The sequence below is a fragment of the Pelobates fuscus genome, chromosome 4 (assembly GCF_036172605.1).
Source record: "Pelobates fuscus isolate aPelFus1 chromosome 4, aPelFus1.pri, whole genome shotgun sequence".
NCBI classification, from domain to species: Eukaryota; Metazoa; Chordata; class Amphibia; order Anura; family Pelobatidae; genus Pelobates; species Pelobates fuscus.
In genome coordinates, this window is record NC_086320.1 from 234,991,989 (window position 1) to 235,018,199 (window position 26,211).

Genomic DNA, 26,211 nt, shown 5'->3' on the forward strand with positions numbered 1-26,211 from the left:
AGGGCCCTTGCTGTCGGTCTATGGTTAGTTCGGATTCCATGTTTATAGGCTTTAAAAGTTGGTGAGTTTCAGGAGCTGCTCAAACTTGCGACCGCTCAGCTCGGCGGACCGGCCCCGCCCCCATTTTTAAATACTTTTAAATACTTTTAAATACTTTTAAATACTTTTAAATACTTTTAAATACTCTACTGTTTTTAATGGTTTCAGTTATTATTTTAGGGATACATATCCCACATGGATTATAGCTCCTTTCTTTTTGTCCTCCCAACTGAAAAAGAGGTATATACATTAATACTTATATGAAAAAATAATATGTACAAATAAGAATCCAATAAAATTATAATATATTTGCTAATTCTAGTTCTGAATTCAAGCCTAGGGGGGCAAGGGTCTTCAGATTATAGATCCAGAACATTTCCCGGTATGTTAAAATTCTACTCAATTCACCTCCCCTCCAGGGTACTTCTATCTTTTCAATACCACAAAATGACAGGAGAGTGGGGTCACAATTGTGATGTGTTCTAAAATGATTAGAGAGTGTGTGTTTGTCAAATCCTCTTTTTATATTGTAGGCATGTTCTCTAAGCCTAACTTTGAGCGTTCTTTTGGTTTGACCCACGTACCGAAGGCCGCATGGGCATTCTAGCTTATATATGACCTGTTTGCTATTACATGTGATGCAGTCCTTAATGTTAAATATTTGTTTAGTTATTGTAGATTGAAAGGTTGTACAATTTTTCCCTTTATTGCTTAATTTACATATGTGGCATATCCCACATTTGTAGTATCCCTTTAAGCCACTCAAGAAATGATTAGCTTTTATAGGCTTGTTGAAACTATGTACCAATCTATTTTAGTGTAGGAGCCCCCCTAAAGATAATTCTGGGCTTTGTAGGTAAAAGCATGGCCAAAGCTGTGTCTTGTCGTAACAAATGCCAATGCTTTTGGATGCTTTTTTTTATATTGTGTGCTTGAGCGCTGTAGTTAAATACTAAAGGGCATAGGTCTTCGGTGTTTGAGTTCGACTTACATCCTTCTTTTTCTTTGTGCAGGATATTCTTGCGTTCTATACTCATCACTTTAGAGAGGGCTGCATCCAATGTATCTACGTTATATCTTTTTTCCATGAATTGTTGCCTTACTTTCTGAAGTTGTTGATCACATATGTCAGGGTCAGTACAGTTTTTATTGACCCTTAAAAATTGCCCAAAAGGCACCCCTGATAACCAAGAGGGATAGTGACAGCTTGTTGTTAGAATATAGCTGTTCACATCTACACTCTTAAAATAAGTCTTGAGACTGTTGTGTTGATCTATGTATAGGACCAAATCCAGAAAATCTATACTGGTGGAACTGTACTTGTAGGTGAAGGATAGATTATAGTCATTTTTGTTGATGTACGCAAGGAACTCCAAGAGCTCTGCCTCCTTCCCCTTCCAAACAAAGACACAATCGTCAATGTACCGTCTATAGAGGACCAGGTTCGCCCCCCACTGGTGGCCTAGCCAGATGAAAAGATTTTCCCAGTGGGCCATAAAGATATTAGCGTAGCTTGGGGCGAACCTGGTCCCTCTTGGTTATCAGGGGTGCCTTTTGGGCAATTTCTAAGGGTCAAGAAAAACTGTACTGACCCTGACATATGTGATCAACAACTTCAGAAAGTAAGGCAACAATTCATGGAAAAAAGATATGACGTAGTACATTGGATGCAGCCCTCTCTAAAGTGATGAGTATAGAACGCAAGAATATCCTGCACAAAGAAAAAGAAGGATGTAAGTCGAACTCAAACACCGAAGACCTATGCCCTTTAGTGTTTAACTACAGTGCTCAAGCACACAATATAAAAAAAAGCATCCAAAAGCATTGGCATTTGTTACGACAAGACACAGCTTTGGCCATGCTTTTACCTATAAAGCCCAGAATTATCTTTAGGGGGGCTCCTACACTAAGAAATAGATTGGTACATAGTTTCAACAAGCCTATAAAAGTTAATCATTTCTTGAGTGGCTTAAAGGGATACTACAAATGTGGGATATGCCACATATGTAAATTAAGCAATAAAGGGAAAAATTGTACAACCTTTCAATCTACAATAACTAAACAAACATTTAACATTAAGGACTGCATCACATGTAATAGCAAACAGGTCATATATAAGCTAGAATGCCCATGCGGCCTTCAGTACGTGGGTCAAACCAAAAGAACGCTCAAAGTTAGGCTTAGAGAACATGCCTACAATATAAAAAGAGGATTTGACAAACACACACTCTCTAATCATTTTAGAACACATCACAATTGTGACCCCACTCTCCTGTCATTTTGTGGTATTGAAAAGATAGAAGTACCCTGGAGGGGAGGTGAATTGAGTAGAATTTTAACATACCGGGAAATGTTCTGGATCTATAATCTGAAGTCCCTTGCCCCCCTAGGCTTGAATGCAGAACTAGAATTAGCGAATATATTATAATTGTATTGGATTCTTATTTGTACATATTATTTTTTCATATAAGTATTAATGTATATACCTCTTTTTCAGTTAGGAGGACAAAAAGAAAGGAGCTATAATCCATGTGGGATATGTATCCCTAAAATAATAACTGAAGCCATTAAAAACAGTATAGTATTTAAAAGTATTTAAAAATATTTAAAAATATTTAAAAATCTCTATATTTGAAAGATGGCGTTACTGGCGTCAGTGCCAATGTAGAATACTACTATGGCCCTTATATCTTTGCTATGTTGGGAGTTGTTTGGATCATATGAAGTGCTTAGTCCTTTAAGAAATTAACCAATTTTTGTCTCTATGGAGGAATGCGAGATCATCAGATAACCTAATTTTACATTTTGCAACCTTAAGATATAGATTGCTTATTTTTCATTATTTTTTATTTATCTTATTTATATTGTTTTAATGTGTACACATTAAGGAAGTGCTCTAAACCACAAATAGTGGAATCCTTGAGTTTTTACTGCATATACATAGAGTGAATACACACTGTTACAATGTTAAAGGAAGTTAAACTAATGTATCAACTATAACTCCTATTACTGTTGCAATTGTATGATCTGGATTTTGTGTGTTTCACAAGTATTTTTATGGATACATTCTTATGTTACTTGTTCTCTGAAACAAACCTGGGAAGGTACTGTCCGATTTTAGTATTTTTATGTTTTGTTTTATGTGAAGGTATACACCTTTAACAATTTGAATTAATTTTGCCCGGCAAAGTATTTAACTGCCAAGCCAGGCAGCAAGCACCTATCTTGAAAAAGCCCTCGGAGTAAGGGCGAAACGCGTTGATAAGGTGCCAGCAGAAGGTTTCATCTATAGCAGACCCTGCTCCACAAGTTCCAGATAGGAGCCGTTCAGATCGCAAGTTTTTTTCCCCGTGAGTGCCAACACAGACATCTCTCCCGAGTGCACCGGGCAGCTGCTGTCTTTCGAGGAAAACTGGAGCTCCACCTGGACTGTACACAAGTGAGCACGGAGTCCTTCGTCTTTTTCCCTGCTTCACGATGAGTATTAAAGACTTTTTTTATGTAAGAGTATTTATGTAGGGGGGGAGTTTATATTTGTATTTGGAGAAATAAATTGTGTCACAGAGTTACACCATATCCAGTTTTGTCTCCCTTTATCTAAGGTATCTCCACATATTTGGACCCCCACCAACTACTGCATCATTGGACTATTATTGTGCAGAACGTTCACTTAGTTTTTGCTGACTTTGGACTTTCTTTTGCTTCTGTTTTGGTCTTTTTATGGATTTTTATTATCTATTTTTATATTTTTTTATTTATATTTTGGATCCTGGTTGCTTTTACCATTGATCTCTGAGGTTCATAAAGTTTGATTATCCTTTATAACCCTTTATATTTTAAGACCCGCATTACTAATGAGGGGAATATCTACTAAGCGCTGAAACCCATATATACATACTTTTGTAGTAAACTAGGAAATGTATTTTGTTTTAGCAGCTGATATATATAGGTATATATATATATCTTCCACCTACTTTATCTAGACTGTTCTTTAGTCATCACGACAGTGCAGAATTCATTCAATACTAGCGCTCTCTTTTTTTGTATATTGTATATATGTGTGATGCACTGCATCTTTCATGGGGACTTAATAATTTTACCTTTCTTTTTTTTTTTATGAAAAGTGCTTTTTGCATAAAGGTTGTGCCTTTTCATGAAAAGTTGTGCTTTTTTGTATGAAAGGTTGTGTCTTATTTTTTTAATTCTCTACATGTATGCAGTTATAACTCTATTGATAAGTATACATATTGTTTTCACACTGTTTAGCACACCCTTCACCTTCCTGTGATAGTGAAGGCTAAATGAGGGCCCAACATAACTATACCTAGATGCAGGGTGGCCAAATGAGGGCCTAATGAGAAGTTACAGGTGCATAATTAAATAGGGTTTAATGAATGTTGAAAATATTTGAGTAGACCGGTTGCAATTTAGTTTGACACCAAAGTGGCGGACCTAGTTCGTGGCATGCCTTGATTTGAAGTGTAAAAATAACATTTAGTTGAGGGCCATGAATATGTCTGTATAACCATAGAACAGACATAATTATGACCAACATTATGTTAAAGTACACTTGACCAGACCTGTACAGAGCCCAGAAAGGGCTTAAACAATGTAAGTAGCGATGGACAGTAAAATAAGATTATTAACAGGCAGTACCATAAATGCTAACCACATGTAAAGGCCCTGACATAAATTTAGACAGTCAGTAGCAACACTTAGCCATATCATTATAAACAATGTAGGCCCAATCAGTGCCTGAATACCCAGGTGGCAGACATATAGAATAAATATAGGTACTGAAGCTGGAAGAGGCCGGGTGAACATAAGTAACAAATGCTGATCTGCTCAAATATGACAACGTTAACTAAGGTCGTATGGGCCGACAATAATAATCTGCAAATATGAAAAACTAAAATATATATCATAGCATTAATTAAAAGTTAAAATTCAGGGTGACTAAACTAAGTGTATATGATATAATCGATATGGTCGAATGATGGCCGAATACAGTAAGCAGAATGCATGAAACTAATCAAGGTATCACTATGATGTTATGTATGATTAAAATAGGCCAAATTTGCGTTGGTAGTGAAAATTGACATATCCAAATGAGGGCGGAATATGGACTGCAGAATGCCTCCCAAGTTAGTTAAAGGCTGAATGTGTGGCGAATACATGTTGAATGTCAGGAACAGTGTGGCCCAACGTGGGCTGAATGGACAAACTTATGGTTTTGTTGTAATAAAAGCGCAAACAGCAACAGGAAAAGCCATGGCTAGGCCGGACGCGGCAGTGCCCCATGAGCTTCGAGGGAGGTAGTTGATTTTACTAGAGTGAAGTAAAATGAATACTTGCATGGTCCTCACTAGGCCAATACCAGCTTGTTTGGAGTTTAGGCAGTTTGTGTTGATGACCTTTGAACCTTAAGTAGATGGTTCTGTACTGAACAAGGTAGTGTCAGCCCAGAGGAAGGGGAGGTCTGTGTATTTATAGGTCGGGTAACTCATCCCACAATTACAGGCTTCGCCTAACACCTCAGCCTTCCCATATATCAAGTTTTGTTTTGGGTTCAATCCCAAAAACTAAGTTTGCAATCCCTCCAACCTTTTTAGATATTTTATTAAAATGTTAATGCTGTAAATTGTAACAATGTAATCAATAAAGCACCTGTGGGGTAAGGTGTCCTTGAATTTGCTGCTGGTTTTGCTGCTGATGAGGAGCCTGCTGTTGTGTTTGCCCGCCTACCTGGGTTCTTAATACTTGTTGCCCACTGGGAGGATTGTATATTGCGGGTGTGCCATCTGGGTTAACAAATGGCTGACCTGAAATGAAAAAAGGATTATGGTAGATAAACTGCAATTTGAACCATCACACAGTTTTTTTTATAACATCCCCATCTTTGATTGTCCTCCTTGTCTTTTAGGTTTACGGTGTGTGTGGCAGGCATACTTAAAACAATTGCAAATCTTAAAAACCAGTAAACAACATAAATAGAGGAAATATATTAGAAAATACCTTGATTTCCCAACAAAATTATAGTATGCCATATAAACTATTTTGAATGTTTAGCTGATAATGTTAGCCAACAAATCCATATTTACATATATATTGCACTAGAAGGATCTTATAGAGAGCAAAAACTCCAGTTAGTAATATATGAAATTATTACGAATGATTGTTCACTTTGTCTTCATTTTCACCTCAAAATATATCTATGGATGGGGATATAATATCTACATATAATGGTTTTTAAAGCTAAAGTAAAAATATCTGTGTAGGCTTTTCTAGACATGAATTCTCACTTGAGCAAATAACCCTGCTTTAGTTACCCCATACCTTTTTTGTTATATTACTAGTTATACTAGTTATTACTAGTTATATTAACTAGTTATATTACATAAAGGGATAGGAACCAGTGGATGGATATGATTTAAATGTTTTAATGCTGTTCCACTTTTCACTTTTTCTTGTTAAAGTCACTGATACTAACACCCTAACATGAACAAAGCTTTCCCATAAATACAGTCTGTAGCATTAGGGACTATCCTTCAGTGTGGAACAAAACATGTCACTATCAGCTTTCCTAACTGCATCTGCAGAGTTGGCAGGCACCACAAGACTCAGCCAAGCAGGGTGAAACTAATACAATAAAAGGCATTTGAAAAAGAGGGGAGAAACAGGATTTTAGAAAACTACAAATTTAAGGAACAACTTTGGAAGAAGAGATGAGTGGTGAAATTGGATCTTAGCTAGCAAATGATGATGCCTCAAGTATCAAAGTGAAAAGCAGGAAAGCAGGTTATTTGAGTCATCAGATGAAGGTATAATTATGAGCTTTTTGAGGATTCAGAATGTTCCCTGTAGCACTCGCTCACTTTGGACAGCGATCAGTCGACATGAAGATAACTGCTGGACAACCAGACACAGAGTCGGTCACATGCTCTTCTTCTCATCCCGATAGCTCAAAGGGTCATCAGGCAAAAAATATTCAGACAGATAAGCTTTGACCATTTCAGGGGCATCACTCTCCTTTTGGCTGCTTGCTGACTCACTTTCTCCCCTCAACTTGCCAACAGCATAAACCTAAAACATAGCTGTTCCACTCTGTCTTCGGTTTATGCCGCTGTTGGGATTAGTAGACAATGAAAACATGGTTTAGGTTATCTCTGTAATGGAAGAGTGAAATCCCCAAATAAGGATAATAGTGGAGAGAATGCCTTTGTATGATAATATCTAGTGTCCAATACTAACTTATTCAAAAACAGCCAGTTAAGTGAAAAGAAAAATTCAATTTTCTTTTTCACTTACTGGACTGCATACATATATGAATTGAGTATTGACACACCAAAGGGCAAGCTTGTTGTAGTTTTTCTTGAGTTGTTGCCCGTCCTCAGTATTATATTGCTTTACTTTTTAAGTTTGTTTGCTAATCCAGGTGCGGACCCGTTGCTCACTGTGCCTAGAGGCGTACCAGCTATAGTTCACTGAGAAACAGTCATAGCTGCATGTTAATCTATGTTGAAAAAAGACAAAAGTCCATCAAATTCAACCTCAATTGTAGCCAACTCTAATTATGCCACAACAAAAGTCCATCTTGACTCCATAATAACAATCCGATTTCTCCTTGAATCAACAACCTGTTCACATACAAATTATATAATTAAATATTTTGTTTTTGCAAAATTTAGAAAGAGAATTCATCATCTATGTTGTTTGTACTGTAAAGAATACTTCCACTCAGGGCTTCAGGGCTCGAGGCCTGCAGGAACGCATGAGAACGGCGTTCCTGCACATTTTTTACAGCAGGAACACCATTCCTGTTGCTCCTGCAGGCACTTAGGGGGCAGCAAAGAATGCCGTCCCCAAATGCCCCCCATGTTACCCCTGATGGACCCCCCGGTGGGCGGCTGTCTCCCTGTCAGACGCGGCAAGGGAGCTGTGTTCTCTCTGCTCTGCTCTCTCTCGCGCCATTTGCTGATGCTGGGAGCCGGAATATTACATCATATTCCATCTCCCGGCATCAGTAGACAGCCCGCGCGGCGAGAGGGAGCAGAGTCTGACAGGGAGACAGCCACCCACCGCACTGAAGCCCCACTGGACCCCAGGCACAGGTCCACACCAGCTCTCCAGGTAGGGAGGCTGGGTGAACATTTTTAAATTTAAAAAAAAAAATAATTTGTGTGTTTCTGTGTGTGACTGTGTATGTGTGTGAGTGTGTGTGTGTCTGTGAGTGTGTGTGTGTCTGTGAGTGTATGTGTGTGTCTGTGAGTGTATGTGTGTGTCTGTGAGTGTGTGTATCTGTGTGTGTGTCTGAGTGAGTGTGTGTGCGTCTGAGTGTATGTGTGTGCGTCTGAGTGTATGTGTGTGTGTGTGTGTGTGTGTGTAAGTGTGTGAGTCTGTGCGTGTGAGTCTGTGTGTATGTGTGTGTCTGAGTGTGTGTGTGCAACTGTCAGTGTGTGTGTGCACGCGTTTATATATGCATACGAGTGTATATTATTATGGTGGTGGATCTTGAGTTCCCACACTTTATTCCCCAGGACTTGACCCCTGCTTCCACTGTTATAAACAAAAACAACTTTCTTCCAGTTTCAGTGGGTGTCCTCTTATCTGTTTTATATTCCTACTAAGAGGTTAGCAAAATTCTATCTTGCTCAATACCTCTTTTAATTCCTAATTGCATAATGCTGTCTAGTTTGTTATTTATAATTGATACAAAGTCCTTTTTCATTTAATGTTATCCCTAACTCAACCCCATTTAATGTATACATAGCTTATGGGTTCCTAATCCAAAATGTATGACATTGCATTTTATGTGTATTGAATCTTAACAGGCATTTGCCTGCCCAATCCCCATTTTTGTGCAGATGAAGCCAGTCTGCATACAATTTATTTAGATTCTCTGTAATGGCATAAGATTAGAAAAAATTAGCCTGAGAACTGAATGCAGATACTCCTTGTAACGAAAATATACCCCAACACGCAGGATTCAGCTAAACAGAAGACAACACAGAGGGGAGATACGTCTACCGGACCTTAGAGTGGCCGGACTCGACGTATATAGGAGAAGTACAGAGTCCGGAATGATCCGAGGTCAAGGGCACAAAGATACAGCGTAAACTAGGACTAGCCGGGGTCTGGTACACAGTAAACAGCAAGCCGGCAAACAGAACAGATAAGGATAAAAAAATAACGTAGACAGAAAACAAAGCCAAGGTCAAGTCAGAAGGAACACAACTGAATACGACAAGCGCTAAAGGGAACTGTAACAGAAACCACGATAGGGCAAGGAACTAAGGGAAAAAGGTGAGAATATATATCTAAACACCTATTTTGATTGCCCCCTGTCATATCCACGCCCCCAAAAGGTAAGTGTATAGGGAGTGTGGTATGACAGGGACCAATGGGAGGCCTTTTCCAATTTAGGCTCCCACCGTCCCTTTAAGAGCGCGCCCGAGACCCGCGGCGCGCTCTTAGAGTCAGGCGGGACACGTGACCGCTTCTCGCGGTCACTGCCCGCCTTCCTGTTCCAGCCGTCGGATGAGCCGCGCGCGTCTCGTGCAGCAGCAGGACCGCACGCGGCCCGAACAGAGGACCCTGGCCGGCCCCTGGAAAGGGTAAGTACCGCTACAGTACCCCCCCTGAGGACACGCCCTCCGGGCGGGGAGGGCCAGGCCTGGCAGAAAAACGAGAATGGAAGGAACGTACAAGGCGAGGAGCGTGAACAGCATCAGCGGAAATCCAACTGTGCTCCTCAGGCCCATAGCCCTTCCAATGCACCAGGTATTGAAGCCGACCTCTAAGGAAACAAGAGTCAAGAATGGCAGAAACTTCAAACTCCTCATGACCCTCCACAGAGACAGGAGGGGGAGGAGGGGTATGCCGGGTATAGCGGTTGCATACGTAAGGCTTCAACAACAAGTATGACAGACATTAGGAATACGCATTCTTAGGAAGACCCAAGGCATATGAAACAGGATTAACCTTATGCAAAACACGATAAGAACCAATAAAGCGGGGAGCTAATTTCATGGAAGGCACCCGGAGGCGAATATTTTGCGTGGAAAGCAAAACCCTGTCCCCCACGACATAAAAAGGAGCTGCCCTGCGATGCTTGTCAGCCTGCACCTTCTGGCGAGCAGCGGAATCCACCAAAGAATGCTGAACCTGCTCCCAAGTATTACGCAAACCAGCCAAATGCTCATCCAGAACTGGCATGCCCTGTGAGGAGAAAGCAGCTGGAAGATCAACGGGATGCTGGCCATACACAACGTAAAAAGGAAGAATCATGAGTAGCGTTATTCCGAGCAAACTCAGCCCAAGGAAGAAGGTCAGACCAATTGTTCTGATGGTGGGATACGAAACAAGGTACTGCTCCAGAGATTGATTGGCATGTTCAGCAGCTCCATTAGAATGGGGGTGGTATGCGGAAGAAAATGAGAGAGTAATACCCATTTCCGAACAAAGGGCTTTCCAGAACCTGGAAATAAATTGGCTACCCCTATCGGACACAATAGATACGGGAATGCCATGCAACCGAAACACCTCTCTAGCGAAGATAAGTGCCAGCTTGCGAAGAGACACAAAGTGGGCCATCTTGGAAAACCGATCTACTATCATTAGGATAACTGTGTTACCATTCGAAGGGGGTAATTCAACAATAAAATCCATGGACAGGTTAGACCAAGGTCTCTCAGGAACGGGTAACTGATGCAACAGCCCACAGGGAACTCTTCGAGAAGATTTCATACAGGCACAAGTAGTACAAGCACCTATATAGTCGGTGACATCCTTGCGTAAGGAATCCCACCAGAAATACCAAGAAACAGCTGACACCGTTTTGGAAATACCAGGATGTCCAGCAGTCTTAGTGTCATGATACAACGACAGAATCTCCCGTCTCTCGGGAACATCAACGAATAGTTTATCAGTAGGCCTCTCGCTAGGAGCCATGCTTTGTTTCACTTGTATGGCCTGCAAGAGGGACGAGGAAATAGACAAAATAGTAGTAGCTATTATCCTGTCTGGGGGAATGACAGGAGTAACATCAATCTCCTGTTTGTCAGCAGTTTCGAACTGTCTGGATAGAGCATCTGCTTTAGTGTTGCGATCACCTGGCAGCAGCAAGGCGCGCGCGGCTCGAACAGAGGACCACGGCCGGCCCCTGGAAAGGGTAAGTACAGCTACACTCCTAAGGGCAAGCTGTTTGAGCTGTTGTCGATTCTCAGTATTCTCTTGCTCCCTGTTTTCATTTGTTTGCTCTCCCAATGGAAACATGGTAGGATCAATTTGTATATCTTCCTCAATCAGCATGCAAATCATGGGCCGGATAGATAGGTCTGCCCCTCCAGTATGTCAGGCTGTTGGATCAGAGTTTCACTTTCCCTTTAACTTAGGAACACACAGGGAAGCTAGCATCAGTGCAGAGCAATTAGCAACTAAAGACAAGCGATGAGTAGATGCTTCATCTTCCTTACACTGCTGCTACATTGGTGTTGAGTGTTCCTCCAGGAACTAATCCCCTATTTTCCAAGTACACATCTCTCTTGTTTATGGAGTGGGTGAACAAATGGATGATCTGTCCCCAAACTGGCTTTATTATGGAGCAAATTGTCTACCCTTAATGGAATAAGGATTGAGGCTAGTTGTCCTATAATCAACTATCTTTAGAAATCATGAATAGCTTGAAGGATAAATGAAAACATACATAAAACTGACTAAAATATAAATTATATTTGACATCTTGTGAAGCTACTTTTTTATGGAAATGTATTGTGACAAACATTCTTGGTTCCCTAATAAATGCACACTCCATAACAGCTAAATGTAATGGCATGGTGTATGTTTACTGAAACTATTTTCTTGTCCTAATCAATAGAAATGTAATAACACATAATACATAATATTTCTAAATCTAAGAAATACTCTCATATGCTCCAGTTTTTATCATGTATCCTTACTTAATGTAAATAGTAGATTGAGGGACAATATCAAATAGTCTGATTGTTTTGTAGGTGCTCCCCTGTTTTCTGATATGTTCAGTCTTGTGCAGTAACTCACAGTGTGACTAACTTAATGTTTGGCTGTGGCAGGCTTCTGTACTAAGACTGAAAAGATCTGATTCTGCTCTCTGCAGGTCCTTCTTTCTTAATTATTTTCCTCCTTAGTCCAGCCTTTTCCCTTCTTTGGTGATAAGATCATTGATACATGATTCATGGTTTATGGTTGGCCTATTGTTTGATGTCAAGCCATTTTCCCACATCTGTGTACCATTTCTCCTGAAGGCTTGCTCCTTGATTCCAGGGGCCTGCCTTGTAGCATGCCTGCTTCTGTTTCCTTGTGTCCCATGGCTTGCCTCCTGCTTTGTTTCACATGACTTGCCTTGCTGTTGATTCCCCCCTGTTTATTTGTTATTTCCATTGTTCTCCAATTGGTAATTTATTTATTTCACTTTATTTCATTGTGTTGTTACCTCATTCCCCTTGTCCACATTTTAGGGTCCAACTTAACTTGAAAAATATATTTGAAAACATATGTCAGCATCCCTACCAAAACCTGACACTGATGCACCTTGTCTTCTTGTATTGTAAATACTAAATAAGGCTATATTTGCACCGCTAGTACTGGTAGTAACTGTTACTGCATTGCTTTGACATGCGTAGACCACTATTCTACCTTTCCTGTTGTCATTAGTTGCTTAAAAGATATTTGGATGGATCTGTTGGCACTACACAAAAGACAACATGCATTACTATTACTATTTTGAGTTTGCTAGAGGATACAGAATGATAAATCATACAGAATAATGCAAATAATTTTCTCAAGATATGGGGTCCTTAGTAATATTAATTTTCTTTGATAGCTATTTTTGTTTTTCACTAAATTAATTTCTATTCTTTACAAATCTAATAACTTTAGTTTCAAGTTGTCATTAGCAGGAATATTTCATTCGGATTTTGTAATCTTAAATTGTTATATTTGTTTCACTCACCCTTCATTTTCAATGAATATGCTTACTTAATTGGTAAAATTTATCAAATCTGGCTGGCGGCATACAAAGCTTTTCATAACAGCTTTTGCTTGATATAATGTGTGCTGTTAACGCAAGTGGTAGCTAATTTTAAGCCACTAAACAGCTAATTTCTTAATTTAGATTGCAATCTAATGCTCCTGCACAAATGCACAGTAGAAGTTGGCACGAACTATTGATTGTTTTCACAAATGAGTCTGCCCAGTGCTTACTAGCTAGCATGATGCAGACCACATCAAAGGATGGAACTAGCAGCTGCTGATAGCCCCAGCAATGCGCTGTCTGTCACCAACTCCAGAATGTAGATTTTTCTTATTTCAAGTCAGCAGCCATTATTGTATTATATTTAAACTCTTAGCCAAGGGATTAAGTCTCTGGTGTCAAATCTCCTTGGAACAGAATTTTTGCACAAGGCAAGGGTTCCTTTTGGCTGTATCTTTATGAATAATTTACATTTTAAAATATCCTTTGTTTATTTACATTTTTTTTCCCCTCATTTTGGTGCACTCTTATGAATCCATTAATAGGTCACATCACAGAGATTATGAAGCAATATTAAGTTGTTTTAACATGCCAAGCTTTATTAACAGCAATTGGATAACAGGGAATCTTACATATCAAAACTGCAGCTCTACAAATTTGATAAAACAAAACATGCTTTGGCCTTGCAAATACACTAAAGGTATAAGCATTACCCATAATTCTGTAACTGTTTCATGTTAAACTTATATGGGTATGTAATAAGTTTCTCTTTCAAAATCATACAATGTTGTACATATATATGTCTAGGGAGGGGGCGTGCCTGACTGACATGGCTGAGGGTCACATCCCTAGCGAGCTCCTCCATTAGCCTGCTTTATCAAACTCTCTATTGATCTTCCTGGCTGGAACCGAGATAATCCCCGGTGAGAGTTCTACTCACTTAATTGCATGGCACACTGGGAGAAAGTCTTTCAGCTTGCTGCGGGCTCACATTCCACTCCTGAAAACATGCGGTCAGAAGCATGCCGGGTGGGGGAGGCGGCCGCTCTCCCGATTCGGAAATACAGCCACATGCCCCCTTACCTCACCTCCCCCTCCCCTTGGTCAATCAATTGTTGTTGCTATACGTTATTAGTTTTCTTGTTTTCATATCTTGGAACATGGCCCCTTAGTGTGTATACTAAATTAACAGGGTTGGGGGGAAACTATGATGATTCTCATATAACTCCTGCTATACTTTATATTTTATGATCTTGACTCACCATATTGTCAGTTAGATTAATCTGCCCAATTTGCTATTCTTCTATGCCTCACCTGCTGACTTATGTTATATTAACCTGTGTCCTATATCAAAAAATTGTTCAGCTTTATCATATGCTATAATGTTGATTATTTGGAAATGTTTGCATATCCTTGCTCCAGCTGTTGTGGCACTACAAGCATGTTTGTTACCCTAAACACAAAACAAAAATAAAGAATGTAAAAAAATATATATGTCTAGGGAGGAAACACAATAAAGAAGAGGAACTTTTCCAACTTTGTCATTGATAAAATGTTAGGCACAATAATTATTATCTGGATGTATAACATAATAAACATAAGTATTGAAAGAACAAAATGTATACTAACCAAAAATTAAAAAATGAGGAATTGTGCAGAAAATCATAGGCGAAATCAAAGTGAAAGAGTGATTCACTGATAAATAAGTTAGTGTATGTGTATCTAAGTTTAATTTACTAAAACTTAATTTAACCATAACTCTGTAGTGCTGTTACTTTGCATTAAATTACATCCTACAGTAGGTAAGATAAAATACATTTTGTTAAATTGAAGTACATTCCCAGTATTTCCCAAACACTCAAACTATTTTTGTTTATGTCTCAAAGCATGAGTGTCCCATCAAATAATATCTTGGAATTGTCCTGCAGTGGATAGTAAACAAATTAAATTCACCTGTGTGTGGGTTGAGAAGGATGCTCCCAGGAGGTATCCCTGTAGCTTCAAGTGGAAGTAATATATAGCTGGTATTATTAGGTGAAGTTCCATTTTCAGAAAAAGATATGCTGCCATTTATGCTGACTGATGTTCCTGGGACAATAGATGGATTTTGAAGAGGCTGAATTCGTGACAGAGATCCTGAGGAACCAGTACTGCTGGAAGACTCTGAGCCTGAATGGATGAAAAATAGTTAGTATTTCCTTGCATATGCATACAATATTTTTTTTTAAATATGAATGCAGCTTAGGCATAAGATTTCAAATGCAAAATTGTAACACAATCTACAATAAACATATTTCATGCTATTCATTATGTATATATTTTAAATAATGTCACTTTGTAAAAAACTAAACAAAAAAAACACAAATACATAAGTAATTTATTAAAATGTAATACATAAATCGAACAAGAAATTTTTGGGAAATCTGACTTTGTTTAGGTGCTAACTTACAAGTAGTCAGAGCTTTACAAAACATGGCAGTGAAAATTTGTATCCGGAGGATCTTACAAAAGTTTAAAATAATCAAGTAATCTAAAATCAGAGATAAATTATTTCACACATTATAGTACAGCCTAAATATAATACATTTACTTTTACACAGTTTTACACTCAAACATTAGTAGTGACTTGCTTTATGTGGGTGTTCTATAATCAATAGAGCCAACAATGATAAATCTCTGATGTCAACAGGTATAGAATCGATTACAGAGATTTGCAAGTTATAAAACTGCTGGTCCCACCTACATTTGCGCAAAGCACTGCCACAGTACTGAGTATTCAGAACAGGAAATCAGCACTGATCATTGATCAATGACGGAAGAACAAGTATGAGATTTAGCAACAGAAAGGCTAGATCACGGTGTGCAGTGTGCGTTGAAGAAATCTCTCATGCTATATGAGATATGATCGGGTCCTTCCTTTACAATGACTAAATAAATAAAAAGTGTCTTCCCCTGTCTCCATAAAGTAATTTTCTTTCTTGTTTTTCACCGTTCAGGTCTTTTATATTTTAATAACAAGCAACAGTTTTTTACAACAAAAATTGATTATTTTTTTTTAATTATTATATATATTTTTTAATCTGTACATGTGGCTTCCCCTAACTATTATAGAAATTAAGGGTTTTGGGAGATTAGTACATTGTGCTGCTGAAAATGTTTATTTTACTGATGGAACTCAATTAGTGGAACCTTAAACCTGAGGTTGCAAATTCTATCTACTTCTTATCACTGTATTTGAGTGTTTTGTTGCCTATTTCCATAATCTAAACCCAAATGTCAGCTGTTGGCATCCAATCTGGTCAATATTATATTACAGCCATTATATAAGCCATTATGAAAGAGGCTGAACAGTCTTCCTTGAGAATCTTGACCTAGATTTGCCTTTAAAATGCCTTCAGACTTTAGTGAATAACCTTATAAGTGACTGGACAATTTTTGTGAGAAACATACAAAACTGGCACAATGTCTGAATAAAAATGTATTTAAATAGTCCTAGTAAAACTTAAGAATTAAGCTTTCCTTTGCAATTAAGGACAATAGCAATATTTGCATTTTTGCAATTTCCATATCTCTCAATTATTGCACCAACATATATTATACACCATTAAAAAAAATCTTAGTTTTTGACCTAGCTCTCAAGCAGAAAAAAAAATATTGACATAGTATCCGTCATAAATATCACAGTGTACATGTTACAGTGCATTCTGTCACAGGTGAACATTGCTTTGGAGGAGGGGGTTTTTGTATTAAATTATCGTATTCTATGTCGAGTGGTCTTAGTCGGTATCTGGTAAAGAGAGGTCGGTCATACATTGGTGCTTAACCTTTGAGGTACAGTAAGCCTACGGGTGGTAGTAGAAGTAATCTGAATTAGGCTGGGAATAGCTTGGGTCAATCACATTGAGCTTGTGTATGTTTCTTACATAAGACAGTAGCACTATGCCAGTGTTAAGGCTGCATAGGTAGCCTGGTATATTCCTGTCTATGTGCCTAACGTTATGCTCTGGTACACCTCGAAAATATCATAGTGCATGTCAAGCCTGTTCTATGGGGAGGGGGTAGTTCCCTTGCATGTTAGCTTTAAAGGTACCTAGTATGTATTAAACCAGGTCAGTAAATCATAAGTAAGGACCATCAACATACAATGATAACAAAATAATCTTTGAACCACATTTATATAAGCTCAATGAATTAGATAACTAGTGTCAGGTTGAAAGTCTCAGAGTGTGAGGCAGTGAATGTCCTCAGGTGTGTCTAGGTTCCGCTGGGAAAAATAAAAGTATAAAGTAATGCGTGCAAAAAGGTGATTAGATTTGCTAAACGTCAAAATTAAAAAAATGATAGCCAAAGAGAGCAAAACCATCCCCAAAGCATTTTTTCAAGTACATAAATTCTAAAAAAAACAAAAAATGAAACTGTGGGTACACTAAAAACTGGGATGGGGGTGTTAGTTAATGAAATTTTAAATCACTATTTCTCCTCTGTATACAGGGAGTGCAGAATTATTAGGCAAGTTGTATTTTTGAGGATTAATTTTATTATTGAACAACAACCATGTTCTCAATGAACCCAAAAAACTCATTAATATCAAAGCTGAATATTTTTTGAAGTAGTTTTTAGTTTGTTTTTAGTTATAGCTATTTTAGGGGGATATCTGTGTGTGCAGGTGACTATTACTGTGCATAATTATTAGGCAACTTAACAAAAAACAAATATATACCCATTTCAATTATTTATTTTTACCAGTGAAACCAATATAACATCTCAACATTCCCAAATATACATTTCTGACATTCAAAAACATAACAAAAACAAATCAGTGACCAATATAGCCACCTTTCTTTGCAAGGACACTCAAAAGCCTTCCATCCATGGATTCTGTCAGTGTTTTGATCTGTTCACCATCAACATTGCGTGCAGCAGCAACCACAGCCTCCCAGACACTGTTCAGAGAGGTGTACTGTTTTCCCTCCTTGTAAATCTCACATTTGATGATGGACCACAGGTTCTCAATGGGGTTCAGATCAGGTGAACAAGGAGGCCATGTCATTAGATTTTCTTCTTTTATACCCTTTCTTGCCAGCCACGCTGTGGAGTACTTGGACGCGTGTGATGGAGCATTGTCCTGCATGAAAATCATGTTTTTCTTGAAGGATGCAGACTTCTTCCTGTACCACTGCTTGAAGAAGGTGTCTTCCAGAAACTGGCAGTAGGACTGGGAGTTGAGATTGACTCCACCCTCAACCCGAAAAGGCCCCACAAGCTCATCTTTGATGATACCAGCCCAAACCAGTACTCCACCTCCACCTTGCTGGCGTCTGAGTCGGACTGGAGCTCTCTGCCCTTTACCAATCCAGCCACGGGCCCATCCATCTGGCCCATCAAGACTCACTCTCATTTCATCAGTCCATAAAACCTTAGAAAAATCAGTCTTGAGATATTTCTTGGCCCAGTCTTGACGTTTCAGCTTGTGTGTCTTGTTCAGTGGTGGTCGTCTTTCAGCCTTTCTTACATTGGCCATGTCTCTGAGTATTGCACACCTTGTGCTTTTGGGCACTCCAGTGATGTTGCAGCTCTGAAATATGGCCAAACTGGTGGCAAGTGGCATCTTGGCAGCTGCACGCTTGACTTTTCTCAGTTCATGGGCAGTTATTTTGCGCCTTGGTTTCTCCACACGCTTCTTGCGACCCTGTTGACTATTTTGAATGAAACGCTTGATTGTTCGATGATCACGCTTCAGAAGCTTTGCAATTTTAAGAGTGCTGCATCCCTCTGCAAGATATCTCACTATTTTTGACTTTTCTGAGCCTGTCAATTCCTTCTTTTGACCCATTTTGCCAAAGGAAAGGAAGTTGCCTAATAATTATGCACACCTGATATAGGGTGTTGATGTCATTAGACCACACCCCTTCTCATTACAGAGATGCACATCACCTAATATGCTTAATTGGTAGTAGGCTTTGGAGCCTATACAGCTTGGAGTAAGACAACATGCATAAAAATATATTCAGGGCCAATACAAACCATTGTGTGGAAATCTATTCACAAACCGGATTTTACATAGGACACAAGGTCATGCGTTTAGACTGGAAGAAAGAAGATTTCGTCTAAGACAGAGAAAAGTTTTTTTTACTTTAAAAACAATACGGATGTGGAATTTTCTGCCTGAAGAAGTGGTTTTATCAGAGTCCGTACAGATGTTCAAACAGCAACTGGATGCATACTTGTAAAAATAAAATATTCAAGGATCTAATTTTTCAATGTAGGGTAATAGCTTCTTGATCCAAGGATTAATCTGACTGCCATTCTGGGGTCAAGTGTGAATTTTTTTTCCCTCTAGTTTTTTGCAAAATTGGAAGTGCTTCAAACTGTTTTTTTTTTTTTGCCTTCTTTTGGATCAACAGCAAAAAACAAATGTGAGAATGGCTGAACTTGATGGACACAAGTCTCTTTTCAGCTTTGTAACTATGTAAAAGTGGGATTCCAAAAATAAACTTAAGGAACTTCTAACAACAAGTGGATGTCCTTAGGATGGTAGTGGGTACCATGGGGCTGGGAGTCCAGTGATTCAGGTCGTGCCTGCCACAAATTAAATTCTCTCAGGTAGGTCCCTCAAATTGCAATCAATAAAATTAGTTAACTATGTAAAAATATATATTTATATATTTGAAGTCTACGTGTATATTTATGAAATATTTTAAATTTATGTAATTATGTATATGGATATATATATATATATATATATATATATATTTCATATTGTTTTTATTTATTTATATTTACATAGATATATATATATATATAATTTCATTCTAAGTATCAAAATACAGTTAGAATAAAATTACATATATAACATATATATATATATATATATATGTGGTTGGACAATATATATATATATATAAAAATATACGTGTGGATTTTCATTATAAGTGTATTTTTATATTAATATATATATATATATATTAATATAAAAATACACTTATAATGAAAATCCACACGTATATTTTTATATATATATTAATATAAAAATACACTTAGTATGATATTATGTATGTAAGATATATAGATACAATATACATACATATATATATATATATTATCATTAATCCATTTGATAAAGCCCACACGGTGAAACGCGTTATGGGTATTTCTTTCAAAAACGTTTTATATTGAATAAAGGATTTTTGGTTTTATTACAACCTACTACCTCCTTATTTCAATAATTTACTCAATCTGAATTTTTTTCCTGGCATTTTCTATTTATTTTTAACCTAAAGAGCGGTTATCTACTTTACTCTCAAGAACATCCTAGGTGGGGATCATACCACTAACGCTGTCATCACTGAGCACACCTAGATTACAATCTACTGTAAAAGACTACAACCATCATATCCCATAAGTGGGGATTATACCACTGTATGCGATATCCACTAGAGCTGGTCATAGCTCTTGTTCATGTGAGTGCAATATTTTTATCTCTTAAGTGTTGTCCGTCTAGCCCAGACATATTGCACTATCAGGTCGCTCTGTCTTTTCTTTTTCCACATACGGAGACTGAGAAGACCCAGACCCTTCACATCCCTCAAGTATAAAGAACCAAGATACCAAAGCTGGACTTACCTAAAGTTGTGAATGTTTACATGGTGTGTTCAATAAAAACATGGCAACATTTAATTCTTTGTGTGTTATTACTTTAAGCAGACTGTGATTGTCTATTGTTGTGACTTAGATGATGATCAGATCACATTTTATGACCAATTTGTGCAGAAATCCATATCATTCCAAAGGGTTCACATACTTTTTCTTGCAACTGTATTTATTTATTTATTTAACCTAGAGACTATTCTAATTCTGTATATCGTATTTCATTGGGAATATATTTTAATATATTTTAGTACCTCTTTCTGTGGCACAGCCCCTCCCCATCTGTTTTCTTTTCATATATATATATATATATATATATATATTTTTTTTTTTTTCATTTTTTTTATATATATTTACTAATTTAATTAATTTTTATTTTACAGATGCAAGGAGACTGCCTATCAGTTCAGGCAGTCCCCCTGTAGGCAGCACTATGGACGACTATTGTGGCCATGTGACTGGTCTTTCAGAGCAATCACATGTCCCGTGGGGGCCTAATTTGCCTGGGCTACCAGACCGGGAGCAACACCGATAGCCGGCGGGGGAACGGCGGCGATCCGGTAAGTACTAAGGTCCTTAAGGACCACTTTTGTCAGACGTACCAAGTACATCCGCGATCCTAAGGAGTTAATCTTGACTTCATAAGGCTCTTCAGTATCAACCCTGTTAGTTTTTTTTTTTTATTTTGGTAATTATAAATAAGTAAAGATATTTTAAGATAAAGCTCCCTACAATTTCATCCATAGACATCAATTTGTTAGGAGAAGTACCATTGTGGGCTGTTAAATAAATAATTGAAGCCATAGCCACTTAATTCTTTGATATATTAATGGGTAGAAGGCCTCAGAAGGGAGCCTAGAAAGAAAGAGAGAGAGAAAGAAAGAGAGAGAGTATAAAAGAGTTTAGAAATGGAGAGATGGTCGCTGTTAAAGCTGAGTGTTCTGAGAGGTCACACCGAAAAAGAGAAAAAGGGGGAGGCAAAGGTGACCCCCATAGCTCAGCCTCCAAGGGCTCCAGGTAGGCAGTTTTCCAGTCAATCAACAAACTCACTCTTAGTCCAGGGTTCCCAAATCTTTTAAAATTTATGGAGAGAGCTGTAAATTTATCCAGGGCATTCCCACCACATGTGAAGATTGCGGCGGCCACTCAGGTAGGGACACGAGCCTCACGGCCAATGATGTCCTTTCCCCTTCCCAGTATCTCAGTCAGTGCCGTCTTCAGTGATTATAGCAGGATTTACTTATTTTTATTTTGGTAATTATAAATAAGTAAAGATATTTTAAGATAAAGCTCCCTACAATTTCATCCATAGACATCAATTTGTTAGGAGAAGTACCATTGTGGGCTGTTAAATAAATAATTGAAGCCATAGCCACTTAATTCTTTGATATATTAATGGGTAGAAGGCCTCAGAAGGGAGCCTAGAAAGAAAGAGAGAGAGAGAAAGAAAGAGAGAGAGTATAAAAGAGTTTAGAAATGGAGAGATGGTCGCTGTTAAAGCTGAGTGTTCTGAGAGGTCACACCGAAAAAGAGAAAAAGGGGGAGGCAAAGGTGACCCCCATAGCTCAGCCTCCAAGGGCTCCAGGTAGGCAGTTTTCCAGTCAATCAACAAACTCACTCTTAGTCCAGGGTTCCCAAATCTTTTAAAATTTATGGAGAGAGCTGTCAATTTATCCAGGGCATTCCCACCACATGTGAAGATTGCGGCGGCCACTCAGGTAGGGACACGAGCCTCACGGCCAATGATGTCCTTTCCCCTTCCCAGTATCTCAGTCAGTGCCGTCTTCAGTGATTATAGCAGGATAAAGTGATATAGCTCTTTCCCCCATACATTAGCCGTTGCTTAATGCTGGGAGTAAACTGGTTTATACAAGGCAAGGAACACTCAATTTATACACAGACCCCCAGCATGGGGTCTCCATACAAAGAAATACAAACCCCTCCCAGGCGTCTATGTCTGGGAGATAAATGAGTCAAAGACCGGTAACTGTATTATCTCTCTGCTTCAGGGAACCACATATAAAATACCCCAAAACCACAATCAATTTCCCCAGGAACCCACAAGTCTTATATCCCCGAATAGCTTGGGTCCGAGTGCCCAAATTGTCCAAATAGCGCTCGGATCCGTTTGGGTGGAAGGGAATCGCTATCAGGATAAAGTTTTGACCGGCCACCAGGTTGTAGCCCAAAACAGTTCTATGGAGTTAAGGCTGCAGCCAGTCAACTTTCAGGAGTTCCTGTGCGCATAAAAACCGAATGCTCCCCCTGACTCTAGGGAGCGAATGTTCCTCTTGTTCACATAAGTCTTTTTCCCGAAAAGCGCTCACCTGGCTTATCTATGAGAGAAGCAGGCGGCGGTACAAATTCAGCGGTGTTTGCAAAGTAGCGTGTTCGATTTTAGTTCCATACATTTTATGTCCAAAATGCTGCCTGTGTTCACAATACAAAATGGTCGCCATTCCAGATGCGTTCGATCATAAGAATGGCGGCCACCAAGATGGAACACTTAAATTAATGCGTTAATGGGTTCTTTGAAGCTAATGAGCCAGAGGATGGTCTGAGTTTGGAAGATATAAACGGGTCTTCATTCGGTAACCAAACAATCATGGGTAAAAACGAAAGAAAAGTCAAATAAGTGACCGGGTTATCTGTCACAAAGATACATGCCTCGGAGGCCACAGCCTTTCCATCACTAGTCAGTTGGGGTCTGCTTCATTCAATACAGTTTCACTGGTGTAGTATACCAGAAAAACGTGGTTTTAAAGCACTGACCTGCAATGTGACGCATGTAGAGGATGTGGCATTCGCTTCCCAGATATCCTGAATGCCAATGCCCTCCAGTTCTTCCCCTAAGTCTGTCTCCCACTGTGAGATATAAGACAGTTGTCCCCATTCTGTTGTTTCTGTGTAGAGATGGGCGTAAAGAAGAGTAATAAGACCCTTCTGCAGGGACTCATTCAGACACAGCCTATCATAAAAGGACATGGCAGTGTGAGACGCTTACCTAAAATGTGTCTTTTTTGCAAAGTCTTTAATCTGTAGATTTTGGAAAAAGGGTTTTTAGAATGCCAAAGGAAATTATCTGCCCCCTTTCAAATAGATGACATAATATCTGTAGACCTGCATTTTCTATATTTCTAAAGTCACAGGCAGACATTCCTGGAGGGATCACTCGGTTTCTCAAGAGTGTGGTGAGTGGGGAGGGAGTGGAGGACAGTTAAAATCTGTAAGCAGATAAGTCCCAGATCCTGAGGGAATTAAATATGGCCAGGCAGGTGGACCGCAATATTGCGCGACTTTCTTTAGGGACCCACATATAAAACTGGGGGAGATCTGCCCCCCATCGATAATGAATCTAAGTCAACCCATTTCCCTTTATCTAATGGGACATTCCACATTGCGATTTGGGTGAGTTGAGCTGCTAAATAGTAATAATAAAGATGTGGTAGGCCTAGACCTCCCTCTTGATTTAGGATGCTATAGGGCATTTCTTGATACCCTATGACTCTTGTTTTGCCTTATGAAATACCCTATAGCTTTTTGCAAAGGAGCAAAATCTATCTTAGCAATCTGAATAGGTAAGACTTGAAACAGAAATAATATATGCGGCAGTATGGGGCAGGCCTGGACGCCATACTGAGTGGTCGCACTTTGCTTCTGCTCCGTGCAATAACGTAGCAATCTTACTGCCTAATCTTGCCAATCCTAATATAGTCTGGACTTTGGTGGTGGTCAGAATACCCGCGAGAAATACTTTACAGCTACCTTTTACTGGACTGGCAGCCAGAGCCAGATGACTGCTTGCGGCCTACCTGTGGATGCAAGCATGTAAGAAATGGCCGATCTCCCTGCTGACCATCTTGCTGACATGGTCAGGCACCACGTTCTCTCCCAATGCCAGTGGGGGTTATCCCGGAAAACACTCTCAACACCCGCTATACTTACCAACTGCTGGGGGAGCCAGGCCTATAAACACACCTCTACTGCCTGTAAATTGCCTCACTAAAGGCGTCAAGATGGCAGATGAAAAGTCAGCTGCGGCCTCACAAAGCCCATTGGACACAATCCTGATGTGGCTTTATGCCCTAATCAGAGATTTCTAGCTGAAGTTAAAATATAAACAAGAACAGAACGCCTTGGAGAGACAGCGCGCAAACCAGGTGCATGACTCAGCCCTGAAACTCTGCATCCTAAGAGAGGCATGACTCAGATGTGCAGACCTGCTATCAGAGGTTGGAGGAGAGCAGAGAAGAAACCCTGTCTGGCTGCCGCCAGTCTACATCCCGGGCTGACAAACACCCACTATCGCACTCTCTGGCAGAGAGCCCAGAAGGGAAAACCTCTCAAGCAAATTTCACCTTGGAAAGTGAGAGCTTGTTTGGCAGATGTGCCTACAACCCCCCAGGAAGTTGCTTGTGGCACCAAACATGATCGGAGTAGTGGGAAGAGGTCATGTGCTCTACTTGCCAGCAAAGTAGCTAGGAAAGGAACAGACTATGCTTGTACAGGAGATATATGCCAGGTCGGGGCATAAGTTGACTGTCATTTTTGACAGACTGGCCCCTATCAGGGAGAAGGTACTCCCACTGGAACACACTAAGGGCACCCTACCTGGAAGACATATTCTGCTGCATTATTTTATTTTAGTTATACTTTTCTTTGTTTTACTAGCCTGTTAGCCTAGCTTGAGCACTACATTTGCAGTCTCATTCTCGTATTGCTTATCTAACTTAGCATGTAAATACATTAAATACTGCATGTTCTAGATATGTATTTTGGCCTCCCCTATCACAAAGTTCAGCCACGCTCCAAGCCACCTAATACTATGCTCTAGCTACCCCTGAATATATGAGTCTCCTCTTGTTGCTTCTTGGGTGGCCGTTTCTGCAATTTCAGAATTCGTATACCTCTTGTTCACTTTTACATAGTTAATTGATGGTGCTCTCATTGTGTAATATGCATAGTGGTGGCGGTGGCTCAGCTCACATTCTCTTCTTGTTATGATATTTTGTTTATTGCTTGACACACACGTGTTTACTTCATTTTACAAACAGTGCTGTAGACTGTTGAATATAATGTTTTCCTGTTGAATATAATCTTGATACATGTCTTTACAAGCCTGTCTGTTAACCTCAGCATGATAAACATACAAAATGTAAAAAAAATAAAAATAAATGTAGGGTTTAAGCTTAGGCTTCATCTTCTAATAAGCAGTTAGTATTGTGGATCTAGCTACTTGTACAGCTATAAATGATAGGCCAGTCATATTTCCTACTCATTCATACCTGGAAATATCCCAGTGTTTGATGCCAGGCCAGTAAACATCTATATCACAGCCTGCTTTCAGCTACATATGTCTGGCCCGTCATCAAGCATGTTTTATTATACTGAAGCACTGTCAGTTAGAGTAGCCAGACTGTTATTACTTGACTCCATACTGATATATTTACCATTCTGTTTATTGATTAGCTTGCTTTTACTTTTTAAAATTGTGCAGTTACTTCATATACCATGTC

The 26,211-nt window shown here is 39.1% G+C and overlaps 1 protein-coding gene across 4 annotated transcripts in view; it reads right to left on the bottom strand.

Moving 5' to 3' along the window:
* Positions 1-26,211, bottom strand: part of ARPP21 (cAMP regulated phosphoprotein 21) — a 306,084-nt gene that overhangs the window by 72,351 nt on the left and 207,522 nt on the right. For all 4 annotated transcript variants that reach the window (XM_063451958.1, XM_063451959.1, XM_063451961.1 and 1 more), the window contains 2 exons: positions 15,002-15,217; positions 5,707-5,861 (listed from right to left, as the gene is read on the bottom strand). In XM_063451958.1, coding sequence (XP_063308028.1) covers positions 5,707-5,861; positions 15,002-15,217 — 371 coding nt within the window. The remainder of the gene's footprint in view (positions 1-5,706; positions 5,862-15,001; positions 15,218-26,211) is intronic.